Source organism: Epinephelus lanceolatus, chromosome 17 (assembly GCF_041903045.1).
Source record: "Epinephelus lanceolatus isolate andai-2023 chromosome 17, ASM4190304v1, whole genome shotgun sequence".
In the NCBI taxonomy this organism is placed as follows: domain Eukaryota; kingdom Metazoa; phylum Chordata; class Actinopteri; order Perciformes; family Serranidae; genus Epinephelus; species Epinephelus lanceolatus.
The window spans coordinates 25,202,704-25,222,618 of NC_135750.1; the positions used below are offsets into that span (position 1 = coordinate 25,202,704).

Below are 19,915 nucleotides of genomic sequence, written 5' to 3' on the forward strand. Positions count from 1 at the left end.
TACAAAGTCCTCATTGGAAAATTGCCATCCTGAATCTCATATTTGCTGCACTGGCACTGCAGCCCATACTTAACACTCTCCAGTGGAAGCCCCATGCCAAAATGCTTGTATCTCTCTATAACTCCAGGAACATCTCATGAACCTTTCACTACTTGTTTGTGACTGCTTCCACTGAGCCTTAACATTGCATGTCGTCTGATTTCTGTTTTTAGATCTGTGTCTGTTTAACTTATGATAGGGTGTTGTAAAAGGCATGTAGCCAATGTACACTGTATAAGTAAAGGCTAAATAAAGAACACATATGTATATAGCATATTTGTGTAATTTCAACAATAAAATGGGACATGACTTTGCTGTTGTCAATGTTATTAAATGAGACACCTGGGTTGTCAAATTGAGAAGAGAATGTACTGCTCTTTGGACTCTGATACAAGAACACAATCATTGAAAACACACTGAAGATAGGTGCAGTTAGCAGGAATGATATGTTGAAGAATATCAAATGTTCCAGAGAATTTCCTGCTCGTTATTAACTCCAGGTTTGTAGCTGGCATACTGCTTCTGTCTGTACACAAGAGTTTTAAGCACAATGAGTGCGATGCAGCCATGGTGAAGAAATAACATTTGTCGACATCCCCACAATAGCCAGCGCGTTCAGTGCTGGCAAACTAGATTTTGAGACAAAAAATCTTGCTGCTGAGTTGGAGTTTATTCGAGGGTATGAAAACCTGGCACAAATTTGAAACAGAGTAATGCCACAACCTGTTACAAGTTATTTCTCAAATTTAAGTTACTCAGACAGGTGATAGCCATGGTTGGTTGGCAACCACACAACCTGAAAACTAAGTTTGAGCACAGAAAGACAGATGATATATTTGGGCTTTTATATTGCTCACTTTGACGCATTTTCAAACTCTGCCAACATTTTAAACCTGAGGAGAAACTTTGATCACATCATTCTCTTCAAAGCTTCTTTTGTTAGTCAATTTTACTGCAGAAGTGAAAGATTAAGGACCAAAGCTAAGTTTTACGTAACAACAGTAATATCACAAATTGATAGCAGAAAGATTAACACGCTACACACACAGAGACATGTGTACCAAACACATCCATACACTGAAGTGAAGCTCAAACCACATGTGCTGTTAATTCTCCAGCTTGGTTAAACACGATTAGAGAAGAAAACATAAAATTGCCTCTTTGAGGAAATAAATTCAGTCATAAAAACAAAGGAATTTGCTAATGGTAGAGGTTGATGTCGAAATGCTATCTTTGTGTCAGTGAGAGGTTGGAGTTTAGGTTGATGTGGCCTGAGAAATGTGCAGAGACTTGATGGTTTACATTCAGATGCCAAACTATCATCTCATCTAACCCTTGCACCTTGGCTTAATGGAGCTGACGACTTATCTTAACCCTTACGAAGACTCTGACGGAACAGTGTGCACTTAGCAAAGAGGTTCTGACTCACATGCAGCAAAAATGTCATCAAGCAGCATTTGTTTGGATTCAAATATGGCTTATCTGCTGACGAAGACTAAAAGAGAGTCAGGAATTAATGGAACAAACTGAATTCTCTAAAGATTAGGATTGTTATTCAAAGAGTTAATATTTATGGTGATTTCAAAAGCTCCACGGGGTTCCTGGCCCCCAGTCTCTTTCAGCAATCTGGCACCTCGTCTTACGTGCTCCTGTTTTCCCCATTTTTCCCGCTAACTCCACGAGGGTCTTGTGTTGATTTATCTGAGTGTTAAGCACTCGAATGTTTATGCCTTGTACCCTGGATGACACCATCTGCTACTAATCTGTATTTCCGTCATCGTCTGCACACAGCAGCCCAGAACAGCTCGGGACAGAGTCAAGTACAGAGACACTGATTTCCCTGTCTGGCTCTTCCTGTGTGGCTCCATCTGGATATTTCACCAATATTTACTAGTTGCTCTCACAGCCTACTATCCAAGTTCATCCTTTACAGTTACCTCGCATACTGTAGTCAGAAAGAGTCCCTGTAAGAGTTACTGGGACATGTGGTGCACCATTCAAGCCAAAAATATGACTCTGTGTAATTTGTTCACCACATAAGGAGAAACACAGGCCGGCTAACACTTGAGTCATGTCTTCAAGACATGAAAGCATTTACAAAGAAATGTATAGTAACATGAACATGTGTATGGTAAGAAAATGTTCCACATGCAGACCAGTGAGAAAGTGTTTTCATATTCAGTGGTTCTTTAATGTCACTGTTACTGATGTCGGCATACACTGATGTATATCACTGGTGTTTTGCAAAGCTCTTTTTCATATTTTTCAAATATAGCACAGAAAGGGAGGGCGGGGACAAAAGTAAAACATTTTTGTTAATATTTCCCTCTTTGCACGAGGATGCATTTATTTAGAGTAACCATATTTTAGCAGCATTTTGGATAAATGAGTCATACGCAATCAGGTTGATATTATGCGTAGCTACTTTTGCCCCTCTCTGCCAAGATGGAAGAAACACAGGCGCGAAACAGAAACTACGGGTTGGATAAATCGAACACAAAACAAGTGAGCACTTTATATCTCTGGCATAAAAAGCTCATTAATGTTTTAGTTAGTCCACAAAGCAAATGGCCATGTTCCTCAAAAATCAATTTATCATGTTTAATGTCATAATTGTATGATGGGTGGCGAGGAATTCCAGTGGTTAGGATTGTCGACTCACAGCAAGAGGGTTCCTGGTTAGAACCAGGGGTGGGGGAGCCCTCTGTGTGGAGAAGCATGATAAGCATACATGTTCTCCCCGTGTCAGTGTGGCTTTACTCTGGGTACTCCGGTTAATTGGTGACTCTGAATTGGGAGTAGGTGTGAATGTGAGTGTGAATGATTGTCTGTCTCTATGTGTCAGCCCTGCGATAATCTGGCGACCTGTCTGGGTGTATCTCGCCTCTCGCCCAGTGTCAGCTGGGATAGGCTCCAGCCCCCCTGCGAGCCACAACAGGATGAGCGGTTACAGAAAATGAATGAATGAATGGTCTATTCCATCAAACTCATCTTAGTGTATAATCACTTGTGATTAGCACAAAAGATGAACAGATGAAATACACTCACAATCTTCAACAAATACACATTACCTTAAAGGGCCAGTGTGTAAAATGGGTTGAAAACAGTGACATCAGTGGTCAAATTCTAGATTGCAGGGCTCACTTGCTCACCCCTCCCGTCGGGTAAATGACAGTGGCCTCGTAGGGTCAAAAAGCCTTGCGCACAAGTTTTTCAGGAGTAGGTCTATCTAGCGACGAGGTGAATGTTTATTTAGAAATCTAAGCCATGTTACGATATTGTAATGAATCCCTCATGAGCAGGAGACCAGAGGAGCGTTCGGGAAAAAGGCCAGTTTATTTGAGCACTCCAGAAACTCCGGTAACACTCCAGGGGGTAAAAGACTCTGTCTCAAACTCTGACTCTTCTAGCGTAACAGACACACTTCATAACTTTACACACATACTCATTTACCATAACGAGTGGGGAACCCCCTCCCCTCTCTGCTCAATCTCCAGCCCGCACACTGACTGACTGACAGCGTAGCCGGTAAACAGAGCTCAGCTGTTTATTTAGCCTAGCAATATCTCCGGACTATAGTAGCTGCAATGGACGACTTTGAACACGATTTTGAAGAGTTTCTTGTAGCGGACACAGACCCAAAGCCATACCTGTTTGAGCCGGAGCATACAGATGAGGAACTCCATATGTTTGATGCTGAGCGGGCGAGAAGAGAGGCTGAATGCACAGAATGGGATTTGGTGCTACTGCTACCATCGCTGGGGAGATATATCATCAGGAGGAAAAGCACCGCAGAGAGTGCATCACAAGGAGTGAAGTTGCGTCTTCTTTTCCTCGCAGATGACGGTTCGGGTTCATTCTCTCCTGTTGCATGGTAAGTGTGGTCCATTCGCAAACTTTATAACTAAAAAAACTTTTCACTACTCTCTATCAACAAACTACTAACACTCTCTGCTGTTTCCTCCTCCTTCTTCCTTCCTTCCACTGTCTTCGTTGGTTCATTTATACACGCGAAACGCGTTCTCTGGCTGGCTGGATTGTCCGCTCGGGCTGCCTTACATACATGGCGGCGCAAGATGGCGACCTCTCTAAAGCAAGGCCCTTGCTATATATACAGTACAGGCCAAAAGTTTGGACACACCTTCTCATTCAATGCGTTTTCTTTATTTTCATGACTATTTACATTGTAGATTCTCACTGAAGGCATCAAAACTATGAATGAACACGTGGAGTTATGTACCTAACAAAAAAAGTTGAAATAACTGAAAACATGTTTTATATTCTAGTTTCTTCAAAATAGCCACCCTTTGCTCTGATTACTGCTTTGCACACTCTTGGCATTCTCTCCATGAGCTTCAAGAAGTAGTCACCTGAAATGGTTTCCACTTCACAGGTGTGCCTTATCAGGGTTAATTAGTGGAATTTCTTGCTTTATCAATGGGGTTGGGACCATCAGTTGTGTTGTGCAGAAGTCAGGTTAATACACAGCTGACAGCCCTATTGGACAACTGTTAAAATTCATATTATGGCAAGAACCAATCAGCTGACACAAGAAAAACGAGTGGCCATCATTACTTTAAGAAATGAAGGTCAGTCAGTCCGGAAAATTGCAAAAACTTTAAATGTGTCCCCAAGTGGAGTCGCAAAAACCATCAAGCGCTACAACGAAACTGGCACACATGAGGACCGACCCAGGAAAGGAAGACCAAGAGTCACCTCTGCTTCTGAGGATAAGTTCATCCGAGTCACCAGCCTCAGAAATCGCAAGTTAACAGCAGCTCAGATCAGAGACCAGATGAATGCCACACAGAGTTCTAGCAGCAGACCCATCTCTAGAACAACTGTTAAGAGGAGACTGTGCGAATCAGGCCTTCATGGTCAAATAGCTGCTAGGAAACCACTGCTATGGAGAGGCAACAAGCAGAAGAGATTTGTTTGGGCCAAGAAACACAAGGAATGGACATTAGACCAGTGGAAATCTGTGCTTTGGTCTGATGAGTCCAAATTTGAGATCTTTGGTTCCAACCGCCGTGTCTTTGTGAGACGCAGAAAAGGTGAACGGATGGATTCCACATGCCTGGTTCCCACTGTGAAGCATGGAGGAGGAGGTGTGATGGTGTGGGGGTGTTTTGCTGGTGACACTGTTGGGGATTTATTCAAAATTGAAGGCACACTGAACCAGCATGGCTACCACAGCATCCTGCAGCGACATGCCATCCCATCCGGTTTGTGTTTAGTTGGACGATCATTTATTTTTCAACAGGACAATGACCCCAAACACACCTCCAGGCTGTGTAAGGGCTATTTGACCAAGAAGGAGAGTGATGGAGTGCTGCGGCAGATGACCTGGCCTCCACAGTCACCGGACCTGAACCCAATCGAGATGGTTTGGGGTGAGCTGGACCGCAGAGTGAAGGCAAAGGGGCCAACAAGTGCTAAACACCTCTGGGAACTCCTTCAAGACTGTTGGAAAACCATTTCAGGTGACTACCTCTTGAAGCTCATCAAGAGAATGCCAAGAGTGTGCAAAGCAGTAATCAGAGCAAAGGGTGGCTATTTTGAAGAAACTAGAATATAAAACATGTTTTCAGTTATTTCACCTTTTTTTGTTAAGTACATAACTCCACATGTGTTCATTCATAGTTTTGATGCCTTCAGTGAGAATCTACAATGTAAATAGTCATGAAAATAAAGAAAATGCATTGAATGAGAAGGTGTGTCCAAACTTTTGGCCTGTACTGTATATATAAAAGCATAATTATAAGGCTACGAAAACCAAACGAATTTTATTTTATAGCGATTATACACGTATAAACATATTAATGGGTAGAATATTCAGATTCAGATTGACAATAAACCATGCCAAATATTACACACTGGCCTGTTTTCTGTCTTTTTTTTCTACTGTAACTGGCAAAACTGATGGGATCGAGCTGATATTCAGCTGCAGGCTCAACAGAGGGCTGTGCCTCCTGCAGACTTCCTGGCAAGTTCCTGACTTTTGTATCACAAGAGAAAAGGGCTGTGTTGCAAACATCCCCACTACTTCCATCCTGGTTCTCCCCTACAGCTCTCTCTTTATAGTTTCTGTTTCTAAAGTTTCTGCAGGTGGCATTGCCTTCTTTGTTTAGCTTTAGTGGCTATTACTGCCCAAACTACAGGTTTCCAAGCAAACCACTGGTGCTGCTGTTGAAACTACAAAATGAGTGGTGGAAAAAATGTATTTAAGTAATAGATGGCTACAGACAGTATTAAATCAGCATGTCAGAGTTGTCAAAAGAAGAGGCAAAAAACAATCCCTAGCTTGTCTCTGGGACAGTTGGGATGCTGTGACATGTCTTAGATGCTGTCTCTGTTGACTTCCACTATAACACATTACATATGGTAAAATGAGCAACTGTTGCACCCGTTGCTCATTTTAGTTGCAGATGCTCCACAACTTTAATGGCAAGGCTGATGTCATGTAGTCTGGTTCTGGCGTTAGTTCACACCAGGTGTTAAAGGCAGCATGTGAAAGCTTTCATCAAGTAGGCCGCCTATAAGCTGATTCATTGTTATGTCCTATCAGTCAGCAATAAAACCTCGTAAAACAAACACACTCATGTCAGTGATTATCTTTTTAATATCCATCAGTCTGGTTACTTCTTTCTTTTTCTCACAGAACATATGCTTTGTGTGACACGTGCACAAGCTTTTTGACGGCAGGTTTTGACATGTGCACAAATATTCCTCTCCCTTGACTATAAGTTGCACTGAGTTCATGAAAACAAAAGAGCAGAGATCCTCAGAAGTCTTCGGGGGATCATTAAAATGCACGTGCCTCGTGATGTATATCTTGGTTTTCTTTATGTAAAGTGCTCATGAGGGAGACTGAAGCATTCAGTGCTCAGGCCACAGGCCAGAGAGCCAGTGAACCAACACTTTACAGGCCATGTTGCAGGCATGAACAGACTGTATTTGAGTTTTAGATGATGCTGAGATTCAGAATGAATGTCTGAGTTGTGCACTGTATCTTCTCCTAATGTGACACTCTGCTCTGTTCTGTGCTGTCCTTGTAAAGCTGCAAAGCTGGACGCAGACTAAGTTCTTCTCTTTGATAAAATGAATGATAAAGTATTGTGAGAGATCAAACTTTGGACCATTTTGTGTTAGGATGTACGGGTGTGGCTATACTTGAAATCCTTTTATTTGCAAGTATAAACACCTCATTCTTTACTGGTGAGATCAATGCAGGGAGTGCGCCTGAATCGACCTCACACAGACAAGGAATGTGCGCGAACACCGATATATCAATTTGGTTTGTGAACGTGTGCTCACTGAATCTCAGAGTAGCAGGTTAATTCATTCAAGAGGAGACACACACACACACACACATTCCAGCACATTAAAATGGAGAAAGAACATGGCTACATAAATTTACTCAAGACAATTTATTATGTTTTGTTCCAGTAAAAAGTCTCTTCTGCTTGCAGGAACACTAAAGCTCACCATGACAGGGCAGACTCAGCCCTGCCAGTACATACCTATCTTTTTAGCATAAAAAACATGCACTCACACATATATATGCATAATGTGGCGTAAGACCAAAGAATAGGTACCACCCCATAAATCTTATGCAGCCTCAGCTCTGTTTTCTTTAATGTTTAACATCAGTTTTTGTGATAGGAAACCTGGCAGCTGATATTGTGAAACTTCAAGGCTATATTTCATCTGACTGAGTTGAGGCTGGTGGTGCACAGAGAACAATCTTTACAGGCAGTCTGCCTCGGTATCAATTAAAGCACACAGTCCAAGAAGACCAAGTAAATTAAACGCAGAATATTGGACGGGGGACAAGGCAGGGATGCGTCTTCTGAAAACTCACCTCCGTCTGAGAGAGTTAAGACCAGGCAGCCTATCAGTGGATTTATCATTCTATCATCAGCGTCAGCGTCAGATAATGCGTCAAATACAATATCTTTTCCTAATGGACGGGGGGATGAGTGACGCTTGAAATTTCATTCCATTCCAGATAGGTAGAGTTTTCCGCCTGCCTTTCTTAAGACAGCTGTGGGGTGAAACTTGTCGGCAGTGATAATGGAAGCATAGTAGGAAATAGTAGAAGGTTTTTTCTGGGCATGAAAAGTAGAAATGGTGTCTGGATCTCTAAACATTTAAGAAAATAAAGTGGTTGCCAGTGAAATGTCCTCAGGATATATACATTTATTTTTAACTAGAGAATTATACTTTTGAGAGGGAAAAGCCTGAAAGCACACATGATGTACTCCAATAGTAACTATTGCATATAAACAGTTTGGTTGTCGACGTGATCCCAAAACAAACAAGTGTCAATTTATTGTATTCAATTATTCAAATGTATTATATTTAGGATAAACACCTCGAAATTTATTACCTTGTTTTTAAGAAGGGACCAAAACATGCTCTCATAAGAACATACACAGCAATACAAAACAACAGAGAAATGATTAAAGATGACATTGAGAACATTGAGAGGACGTAGACTGGTTAAAAAAAAAATGGAACAAGCACAGTCCAATATCTCTAATAGTGAAGCAAGCCTGTCTGGAACGATACAGGACACAAACACCAATATTAACTTCTTCTTCTTTTTTTTTTTTTTTTAAATATAATATGATCAATGTGTGTTTTAAAAGTAAGTCCAAGAGTCAATCCATAAACCCATATATCTAATTATTTAATTTATCAACTTTCTGGAGAGAGGTACCATCGTTACAAACTAAAACCAGAGACCTGGATATGAGGTGAAGTTCTGTCTCATACAAAAGAACACTGTGTAAGACTTCTATTTATTTTGTTAGATGACAACAAAGTTTGCAGAATATTAGTCACATTGCAACGTCTCCTAAATATGTGATGAATAAATAATAGTTTCAATGTATACATCATAGTATATAATGGTATAAGAGTAACTAATAACACTCAGGTAAAATGGAAGATCATAAATAAAAACATAAGTGGTCCTAAAGTAGAACCTTGAGGAACACCTTTTCACTTCCAAAACAAAACAGCAGCACAGCCATATATTGTACAGAAAATAGACAAATATTTTACATTAAATAGTTTCCACAGGCATGTAACCATGACGAAAGTGTCTATCTTATAACTGACCTACATACTACAAATTCTATAGTTTATGTTAGCTGACATGTTGCAACTGTGGGAGAGAAGACTAAACGTACAGCTCAAACAATGTGGATGGGTGTGTCAGTCTGAACAGTAGTAGCATCTGTGTGTCTGGCAGCCAAAGAGGTTGCACCCAGTTGATGTCATAGCTCCATGTGATGATCTGTTAAGTAGCGATCACAGCCAGTGATATAGAAGTACATCTGTTCCACATACTGAACAAACAAAATCTGATGCTTGACCATCCAGAGTGTGGAAGGATGGATGGGAATAACTGCTGATAAAATTGTTCTTGGCAAAATTTAGTCGTAATTATCTGTAATTGAGCACACATTGCATCACAATAATGTGGTTAAATGAACATGTTGAAAGATATTCAATCAAACCCCTGATATCCCTTTGAATCACAGTCAAAAGAAAAGTGGTCTAATGAGGTGCATATTGAAATTTTGACTAATATGAGCTGAAATGTGTGGCTCATTTTTACAGTTTGAAGCACAGAAGCAGAAGGACACTTTTAACAACGAAACAAAAACTTTAAACTTGTAGCTATTTTTGATCCTCATTTAACCAACAACTAAAAACAAAACCTTTACTTTCTCCTTTCCCAGTAAAATCCTAGCCAGGGGGTTGGAACTGCTTTAATGAAACCTGCATGGCCATCGCTGCAGCCTGCTGTAATTAAGCACTCATATGGGGGATGCTGTACTCAGCACTGGTGTCATGAGACAGACGGACCCCACTGCTGGACTGAAACAGTCTCAGTTTCCCATCCAGGGTCCCAGTCAGCAGCTAGGAGAGAAAAAAACATGACATCACGTTCAGCTTTTACACTCGTGGACGATATTACCAAGAACTGTGTCACACATCACTCTCCCTTTACAGCTCTCTGTTTAGAAGACCGAGTTGCATAACAGCACACCTGCTTCCCTAAAGACGACTAGCATCACAGAGGTCAAGATCCATATTGTGTTTGTCATAGAAATTCTTGATTTTCCATACCTGCCATGTTTCACAGAAAACATGAAGCCTCCTGGCCTGAACTTTGTTATATAACTTTGTTTAATCAGAAGTGGGGATTGCCAGAGCTAGTCATGGTGAGTCAACTGTTTACACGTTAATACAGCACCACATATCAATAAACTAACATCAACCCACACCCTGCACACCCATTTAAACAAACACACACACACACACACACACACACACACACACACACAGAATTCTAACCAACATGTGGATGCAGTACACAGACAAGCACACATGTACACAATCACTTCTTCTTTATATTTCTCAGCAAGAAGGGAGGATTATCTCATCTTTTTCTATCAGCCAGTAGAGCAGAGGAGGGTGAGGGAGCATTACCTCAACGCTATGACAGCCAATCAGCAGCACTAGCAATAGGAAACCCTTCATTTGGGATTCAGAATAAGGCTCATGATACATATTCATATCTGCAGCTGCTCAAAGCAGAATGTATGATATGGCGGAACAATCGTAATTCAAGACAGTTGTTCACAAACGGCTCTATTTTCACTTTATTTACAAGGATGTGGTGTGTAGGTTCAGGGCGTGTGACAAACCATTTCAAATCTATTTCATATTACTTCAAGCCAAGGTTATTTGTGCTGCACTTAACCCAACTTTAAGGGCTTCACAAATCCTACATGATGAATAAATAAGGGACAACAACCCAACAAGTTGCAAACTAAATGGGAATGCTTGGGTGGATGTCGAGACCTGCTGTGGAGCATCGATGTCATTTTATGGTGATTTCAGAGATTTTTAGGTGGTTGTAAAGACAGAGTATCTTTTCAAAGTATACGAACAGCGGGAATCTCAGAAAACAACCATTTGCCAAGCGGTGATAAAAACCACATTTGGTACAACAATAGTCCAACATTTTTTTCCCATGTACTAAAAGCTGTTTTATGCAGGAGAAATCATCTTTTACCAGCAAGCAGATGCCTGTGCTGGGAAAGGGAGTCACAATAGCTGAGGTCTGAGGATGACTCAAACAGACAATGACTAAACTGGGGTGGATTTAATCTTTTTTTGACGGGTGATCGTCGCAGCCCTTTAGACACACAGAGGATTTGCAGGTGTGTGTGTGTGTGTGTGTGTGTGTGGAGCCTAAAGACAAATGGGTTTCTGTGAAAAGGCAGCCAAGTAAGCACAAACACATAACAGCGACAAAAGCATGTGCTGCACTGGTGTTTTTTTAGCATATAAAAATGTTTGAGACTCTGCCACAAAACCGTTTGACAGCTCATTTCACTAGCTCCTCTATTTTCAAGAAGTCTCCTTTCTCCATGACCTCCTGCTCAATGACCTTAATCAACAATAGCCAAGCTGTCTGGGTCCTGCCCCTGGGCTGCTAAAATAGCTACTTAAAACTTAAGAGGGTCAGAGAGCAGCTCCATTAGTAACCACAGCTCTCTTCATCAACTGCCATCCAAAACCATTAGACTGTGTAATCTCCCAGGTATTACACTCCTCATGTAAGCATGCAGAATAGAGTTGAAGCTAAATCACACATTTTTCAAAAAGGTGATAACATTTTTGACTTTATACGCTTGCAGCAAACATCTGTAATCCAACACATTCCATCTCTGCAACCTTCATCAGTGAGGCTCAAGCAAACTAAATTGACGTGGACTGAGGGGTTTGGACTACCCTCAGGGTCAGAAATCAGATGTTCTTGCAAGCTGATTCGCTGTAGACATGTAGCACGGGGTCATACCTGGCCTTCACAAGTGAGTTATTTATCTTTCCTCAAAGTCCCTTCTAGGAAACAGTTTTCATAGGTTTCTCTATTTAAAGATTTATTTGCAATGTCAGATGTCCTTATGCAATCCTGTCACCACTGATAAATAGGTACTGAAGTCATTTACAAGCATATGGTTTTCACATTTTATGAAAAGAATAAAAACATTTGACCTTTAATAGTTTCAAAGACAGGTCACGCATGGTAAACAGTGTTGAAAATGTGGGCTGCATCATCTTTTATGGTGTTTTTGTTTATTTGTTTTATTTATTCTTTACTATATTAAAATCTCATTCAAAACCTTTTAGGAACTCTGGGATCATAAATCAGACTGAGAATTTGCATGGCGTGTCACGCATCTTATGTAATATAAGTTATTGTCAGGCGGGCTGGCTCGATACCATGGAAAAAAAGACCACAAATTAATAGTTCAAAGCAGGAATAAAAGATCGTGATCAAGAAGGCAATGTGGGTTGGATTTTCAGTGGTGAGCACTGTGTGTCAAATACAGGCATTCTGGACGATAGACAGTATCCGTCTACAGAAAGTGGTATGAACAATAGCTGAGACTTTGAAGATATGAGGAGCGATGTGTTTTCCTTCCCAGAGGATATCATTCATCAGTTGTAGAGTGCAGACTTCACAAATGCCAACACACCAGGATGTTCTGTACTGTACATACTGAGAGGGGAATGAACGTCCACAGGAGACGTGGGAAAAGGAGTACCCGGTCACAAGGGCCACCTGTTTGTTGAGCTTACAAGTACATGAACTCTTGGTGAAAGAAATGTGTTGTTTGTTGCTAGTGGTGATGCTATTGCTAGTGAATTATGTATATGATCCCATGGAGATCTTATGCATTCATAGTATTAATATAGAAAGTATTCAAGTTTTATTTTTGTTGAAGCTAAGTCTCACTCCCGATTGTTTATTCTAAATATCTCCTATTTCTCTATTAACAACTAGGGAAGTTGGCATCAGTATAACCTTAGCTCTTCCAATCCGTTATTATTGATGGCAATTAAAATGATCCCAATAATGGAAGCAACAGTAAATGTATATCTATCAAGCTCAGATTCCCTGCCTGTTCATCCATCTGCCTCTGACAGTGTAGGTAGATCTGATTTATAAGGCCCTGGACGGGCGCATCTGGGTGCATGTTACAGTGGGCAGAGAAACACAGATACAATCAGACTCACAGCGTTCCATGTATTTGCTTCAGAAGCTGCGTGTGGAAATTCTGTCTTGAAGGAAAAATGCAGGGAACACCCGAAAATAAAAGGAATAAAGGAATGGGGAATGTTTATTAAGGCTGACACAATCACAGAACACATTATTATTTCAATGTGACGGTGTTGGAGCCCTAGTTTTGTCAATATCTCAGCTATCTGAAAAGCAAGTTTAGTGCTGGTTGCATAATAAGTGTGAAATACTGCACATCAAAACTGACTTGGTAATCTCTTGAACACAAGTTTTCCCCTTGAAACTTTCCTCTTGTAGCTTCAAGTGACAAAAAAACATTGTTCTCTGTATTTCTGTATCCTGTATTAGTGTATTTATTTATTTCATCATGAATATGTTGCTTATCTAAAAAAAAAAAAAAAAAGTTTCACATTTTGGGCAATATGCTTCTTTGCTTTCTTGACAAGAGTTAAATGAAAAGATTAATAACACTGTTATGATAGCTATGTAGTTACAGCAGGTTAATTAGGTGTATTAGTGTGAAAAAATGGGGTCATTCCCTGTTCCTGCCCACCTCCTTGCCTTTACTTCAGGACCACAATGGAATTGAAAGGAAAAAGATTGTGATACCCTGATGGATTTTAGTTCTGTATCCCCACTTGTGTTCTTTATTTTAATTTATAAAAAAGAATCAATCAATCAATCAATCCTTTGTCAAGCAGCCAGTTTCTGGATCAAGGGGGGAACAGCTAGCCTGGTACTGTCCAAAGGTAACAAAAGGTTATGAACATGTTACATCCCAGCTGTTTAATCCTAAATCATACCTTTTTTCACCAAGACAAGCACTCTAGCATTTTGGGAAATACTATCTGCAAGAATCTGTAGGCAACGGTACGGTAGTTTGGTATTAGTAGCGTGCTGGTTTCCGTTTGTAGTTCAAGTAGTATAAACCGATCACATTTAAGCGGTAGGTAAACAGTCTGTGTGGAGAGCAAAAGAGGACAAATACACTGCCTAAAATGCCATCTCGGAACCTGAGGCTATTGTCTGACGACGATGTAGCTTTATATTTTAAGTTTTTGCATTCATATGCAGATAGCTTTTTATAGAGTTTAGGTGAAACGACCAGCACATGAAAGAGGAAATCTTTGACCTAACTACTGCTGGCTGCACCAGACCTCCCAAAATATTGTTGCCCCAAGAGGCTTTTTGTCATCAAACCGATGGTCGACTGGGGAAACACAGTATGCTTGTTTACTGTCTTACACAAAGTTTGATGAGAAACCAGACTCAGATGAGGAGTCTGTAGTGCACCAAAACTGTCGTCAAAACTTAGTCATGTTATTTATTAGCATGTTGGCTAACTGGCAATGGCTGAAACAGAGTTAATGGTTGAGAAACATACTATAATATCTGCTACGATGGGCTTTTTGGTTGATAGCGAATGGAAATTCCAGGGTCCGGTTTACATTTAAAACTGCACGTTTGCTGTGAAAACTTTAACAATGCTAATGCTAACTCTGCTCTGCTGTACTGCTAAGTTTGCTCTGCGCTGGAGGTTTCAGATATCTTTGCCTGTGTTGTGTCAAAGTCTGTTCCCCTGTCAGTATGTGTTTCCAAAATAAGACAGCGATTGGCTTTCATATTCGTGACGTACCTATATCTAGCTTGCTCGGTGCATGTTTGACTCTCAGATTTTAGGGAGGTGAACAGACATAACATCCTTCAGTAGAGAAATTTAAAAACACTTCTCTAATGACAAACTTTGCACAGATACAAGTTAGTATAGTCAAGGTCAGACATTTTAAGGACCTAAACATAAGAAAATACAAATGTGAGTGGTGGGGAAACTTTGAAAAAGCCTCTTCCAACTTTGAAACTGGACCCAAACTATTTATTTCCTCACTTCCTATTCAGACACTCCATTTCACTCCATTCCACTCCACTCCATTATGACTTTTATTCTCAAGAGTTTTTGTCTGGGTAAAGAAAGGTTAAATAAAAAAACTTCTTGTGAATGAACTTCCTGCTCATTGCCTTCCAGCTGTGTTGAACACAGGCCAGTTGGTTTCAGAAAGGCTGTCTCAGCTCAGTCTGTGTCTCACTATAATGTGACATTCTGGAGCAGACAGCAGAGTCCACTTCTGTATTTGCTGTCTGGCCACTACAGTAAGAGGAGATTTTTTTTTGCTCTCTGGGGTTAGACGAAGAGGAAACGAAGAGATAAAATATTGAAACAAAGACTAAAGAGCGTGGATAGCTTTTTTATATGCCAAATGGCCACAAATGAAAAGATACAGTAAAGAGGTCTAGTAGGACGCCAGCTGCATTTTTTGCCCGCCTGTAAAAAGCAAAGATGATACATGCTGACATATGGAGACAAGAGTAGCACTGAGCTTGAAAGCCAGTGAGATGATTCACTCATTGTTCATCGTCCTAGTTGGGACGATAGAACATGTTAACTTTTGAAGACAGCTGCTTGTGTCAGTAAGCGGTCACAATCCTCTGCTAACTCCAAGACATGAAGTGCAAATGAGGTCTAAAGTATTCGAGGGAACGAGTTCAGAAACTTTTCAGTTAATCAAAAGACTGAAACTGAAAACATTGTTTAATAGTTCTTATTTCATTCTGATCCTATTGTTGAAATAAAAATAGTGGAGCGTACTGGATGTTGTTTCTTTTCATGTCTCCATCCAACAAATGCACATGTATTCATTTAAAAATTGACCAGATATGTTAGGGTGCAGCGTTGTCTCTGGGACAGAGGGGGGGTTTACAGTCTCGCTCAAGGATACTTTCACAGAAACAAACACACTTGTTAAACAACAGGAAACCTTGCTCACTATAATTTAAGTTTGGATGTTTTCAACCACAAACACACTGTTTAATTGGATATTTTTTATGTCCAAAACTTCTTCTTGTTTAATAGTTCTTGAACCTCTCTTTAGTCTCTTTAAAACAAACAAAAAAGAACATTCTTTGTTGTTTAATTTGATCTTTTTGTCATTTTAGCCAGCATCTGGTCAGCAGGAATTACAAAAAGATAATGACACATGGCAAAGTCTTGACCATTAGCTGGTTCAGCAAACTCTGGAGCTCAAGTATGTTTAAAACTCTGCCTGAAACAAGCACACCTGGTTTAGGATTACCCAGAGCGAAACCCCCATTTTCATTTCATGGCTCTGGCTTGTAAATGTCTCTTATTGCACCATTCTGTTCACATCGAGCCAGTCCCCCACTGCTGAAAGTAAAAAATTTGTTTAGTGTGAGTCACGTCTCATAAAGGCTGATGCAACATACAGACTTTTACACAAATGTAAGGATTTTTCTCTTGATTTTTTTTCTAATTTTTCATTACAAAAAGTGTATATTTATCCTCCTGTGTTGTTTTTATTGATATTTGTGTGTTTAAAATCCAGCTTGTAGATGTCTATTCTTTGTGGTTTCCTAGATTTAAAATCTTAGTCTATGAGTCTTATGCCGGGGTTCACACTACACAACATTTTTGCCTTTTCTGACAGTCACTATGTCAGATTAGGTGAATGTGGAGTCATAAAATCGTGCCATGACTTGGGGCCATATCATTGGTCCGATAGCCCATTGGTCCGACATCCCATTAGTCCGATGGTCCGCGGTGCTGAACGGCTCCCGGCGGGCGTATTTCTACCTTGATGGTGCGCCGCGACTGGCTCTGGGTCAGCTGGGAAAGGCTTGAGGCGAAGCAGGCTCACAGCTTATGTGTTTGTCATTTTCTTTTTCATTTTAACCCACACCATGATCTTTTCCTGACCCTAACCAAGTGGTTTTTGTGCCTAAACCTAACCAGACCTTAACCACAGGGCATCATGATAATTTCGGAACGGACTTCGGAACAATGGGTTTAATATGGTCGGAACAATGGGATGTCGGAACAATGGGCTGTCGGACCAATGGGCACTTCGTACGGTGTTACTGTAGTTGCGTAACAATAGTCTCGCCACCAGACAATCAGAGATCTCCGCCTTCTGATGGTCTGGGGACACTCCGGCCGGCAACAAAGCAACGCCTCTTGCATTATTGAAAGGACACGCCCTCCCGGAAATGTGCGCTCTCCCTTTTCTCGTCTGCAAGGCAACAAACACACAGAGAGCTTGAAAATGGATGCCGAGAGATTTAACTGCGTTTTATCAAACATGTGCTCAGTCCACAAGATTGTGGAAATGAAGGACTTACAGCAACTTGAGCCATTTTGTACCACTGCACGTGTTTTTAGTCGGACTATGTTTACAAGCACAAGAGTTCAGCGAGCCACCGAAGGACCGCCCTGCGGATTTACTATTGGTTCTGCAACGTAGGGAGTTTTTTTTAAACTCTGAAATTGTATCCGCCCATCTAAACACAAAAATCAGGGAGAAAGTCATCAGTCTTTAGTTAAGCAAAGCGTCTAAAGACTGACTTGTGAGTCTACGTAACAAGCACTACCAGATGGCAGTAGCTACATTTGAAGTACCACATGCAAACTAAGCAAGTCACTGAATCCTCCACAAGTTCCTGCAAATTCACAATAAAAGCCTATTTAGGAAATGAAGGGATTCTCTCAACCGAAATTATAAGGGGCTTTTAATTTGAAACAGATACAGGAAGTGTTGAGTTTGAAATGACGGCACTACGCAGTAACTTTATCAAGGCAAACAGGAGTGGATAACAAGTAAAAATGTAAAAATACAGAGGGAATAATAAATAACGTCCCGTTTATAATGTAGTCTGTTTCAGATGAAGCTGGTACCCTCTGCAGTTATGGCAAGTAAAAGCCACGCTAATATTTTTTAAATTTTAATACTTTATATCCTCCAATATGAATAAATAACATTCTTTTCTAGCCTTATGCTAATGGCAACACTCACTGGGTTGCTAAAGTGTCTTTGCTGTTTCACACCATAATTTTTATTTTTTTACTGTGTCATGGCAATATCCATTAAGGAAATATCAAAAAGGTTTGGGTGTTGTTGGCGTACAGTTGTCCACTGCAGCAGATCGCTCTGTGTTCCTATTGGTTAAAGCGACGGCTATAACGAGAGCAGTCATGAATGACAAAAGAAAATCAAACCTGCAAGACTTTCTGTTGGAACGTTGTGAGGCGCCTACACAAGATAAAACAATGTATTATCGCATAGAACACTCACTGTCACTCACAATCCGAGCTGACACCGTACGACACTGGGTCGGGCTATAATCGGTCTAATATTGTGATGACTTATAAATTGTATTTATTAAAAAAATATGTCAGACTAGTTTTGTCAGCATTCCAAACAGTCCACTGAAAATAAACTAAGGAATAAGAGAGGACACTCACTGCCCCTTAAAAGAAACCCACTTCACTAATAAGCTTACCTATGGGAAATACTATAAAGATGTTTCCACTGCTGATGTGGAACAACGTAATTGGAGCTATCTGCAACCTGGGATGATACAGTACAGACATCTGAGTAACCCAAATAGAGCACAGCCCCATGAAGTCTGTTTCTCTAGTCTGACCCAGTAACCTGTTTCTCTGAAGTTACTGTTGATTCGCCTCTGGCTACAGATTTTTCTTTGCCTTTAATTATGATCCTAAAGCTTTTGAATCACTGGAGGAAGTAGCTTCAGATACAGGAACACCACTGCCTTGTTTTTAGGTGCTACTCAAAGAGGACAAAGCTTAGTTTAGCCCCCACAAGTCTAATGTGAAAATAAATAAAAAAGAGGACATCCTCATGTGTTGAACCAGCAGAGACAAAATCACTCCTGTTACAACAGAGAAAAGACTTGGCAAGTAAAATTTGCAGGTCTGCTTTTATGGTAGCACATGTAGGTCCAACACAGGGGAGCTTACAAAACTTTACAGAGGTATGCCATGTGAAATCCCACAAGATTTTACAAGACAACAAAGTGAAGTGACAGTAAAAGTTGGGATCTTTCATTACAGACTAAAGTAGGGGATTAAACCTGAGGGAATGAACCCTGGAGGTAGATCTGCCTGCATGATGGTCTTTTAAGTATTAGGGTGGAAAACATGAGTGAAAAATGAGTGGAAAATATGCATTGCATTATCTGTCTGTGCCTTGCATCGGAGGTTTCTTAAAGCAGTAAATATGGAGAACATCTGGCCCTCAACTGCGGCTAAAAAGAAAGGTGAGCACAGGTTGGGGACACTTTTTCTGGAATTTTTTTTATGTCTCGGTGAGGAGAAAGCGCAGGCTAAGGAAATGCAGCGATGTCACTATTATGATGTCTCTTGGCTGGGGTCTTAGTTCACCGTAAGAATAACCAGCCATTTCCCAGGGCTTCTTGAACTTCAGATCATTTTTTATTTACACGTCTCTTTTTTGGCCAGAAACTGAACAAAAAAAGATTGATATGCATCCATTCCAGTTAGACATTAGATCAACCGGATCAAGTGTAACTAGAAACAGCCTCACAAAGCCGAGCCAGGCACTCAGTATATCAGCAGATGATCAGCTGTCTGAGGAATAATGATAGAAACACTTTTCAGCTAATGTGAATAAGAGCTTTCTGCAACTCTTCATCTATCAATGAGCCATCAGTGTGCTTCATCTGAGAGCTGTATAACGCTGGGTTCACACTAGATGCTGAAGCGTCGCGAAGCACACCAATTCTTCGTGGAGTGCTGCCCTTTTGCTTTTGGTGCCCATGTTAACCGATTGGGCTGTTTACACTGGGGGTGCGATTAGACAGAGCGCTGAGCGGCCTGGCCGGCTCACGATCTGTAGCAATAGTTTCGGCGTCTGGTATATTTTTTACGCA

At 40.7% G+C, this 19,915-nt stretch overlaps 1 protein-coding gene across 1 annotated transcript in view; it reads right to left on the reverse strand.

Annotated features, from left to right (window-relative positions):
• Positions 1-8,839: 8,839 nt before the first annotated feature.
• wdr27 (WD repeat domain 27) overlaps positions 8,840-19,915 on the reverse strand; it is a 49,228-nt gene continuing 38,152 nt past the window's right edge. The window contains exon 24 of the mRNA XM_033613969.2: positions 8,840-9,975. Within this exon, the coding sequence (XP_033469860.1) occupies positions 9,865-9,975 (111 nt within the window). The 3' untranslated portion in view covers positions 8,840-9,864. The remainder of the gene's footprint in view (positions 9,976-19,915) is intronic.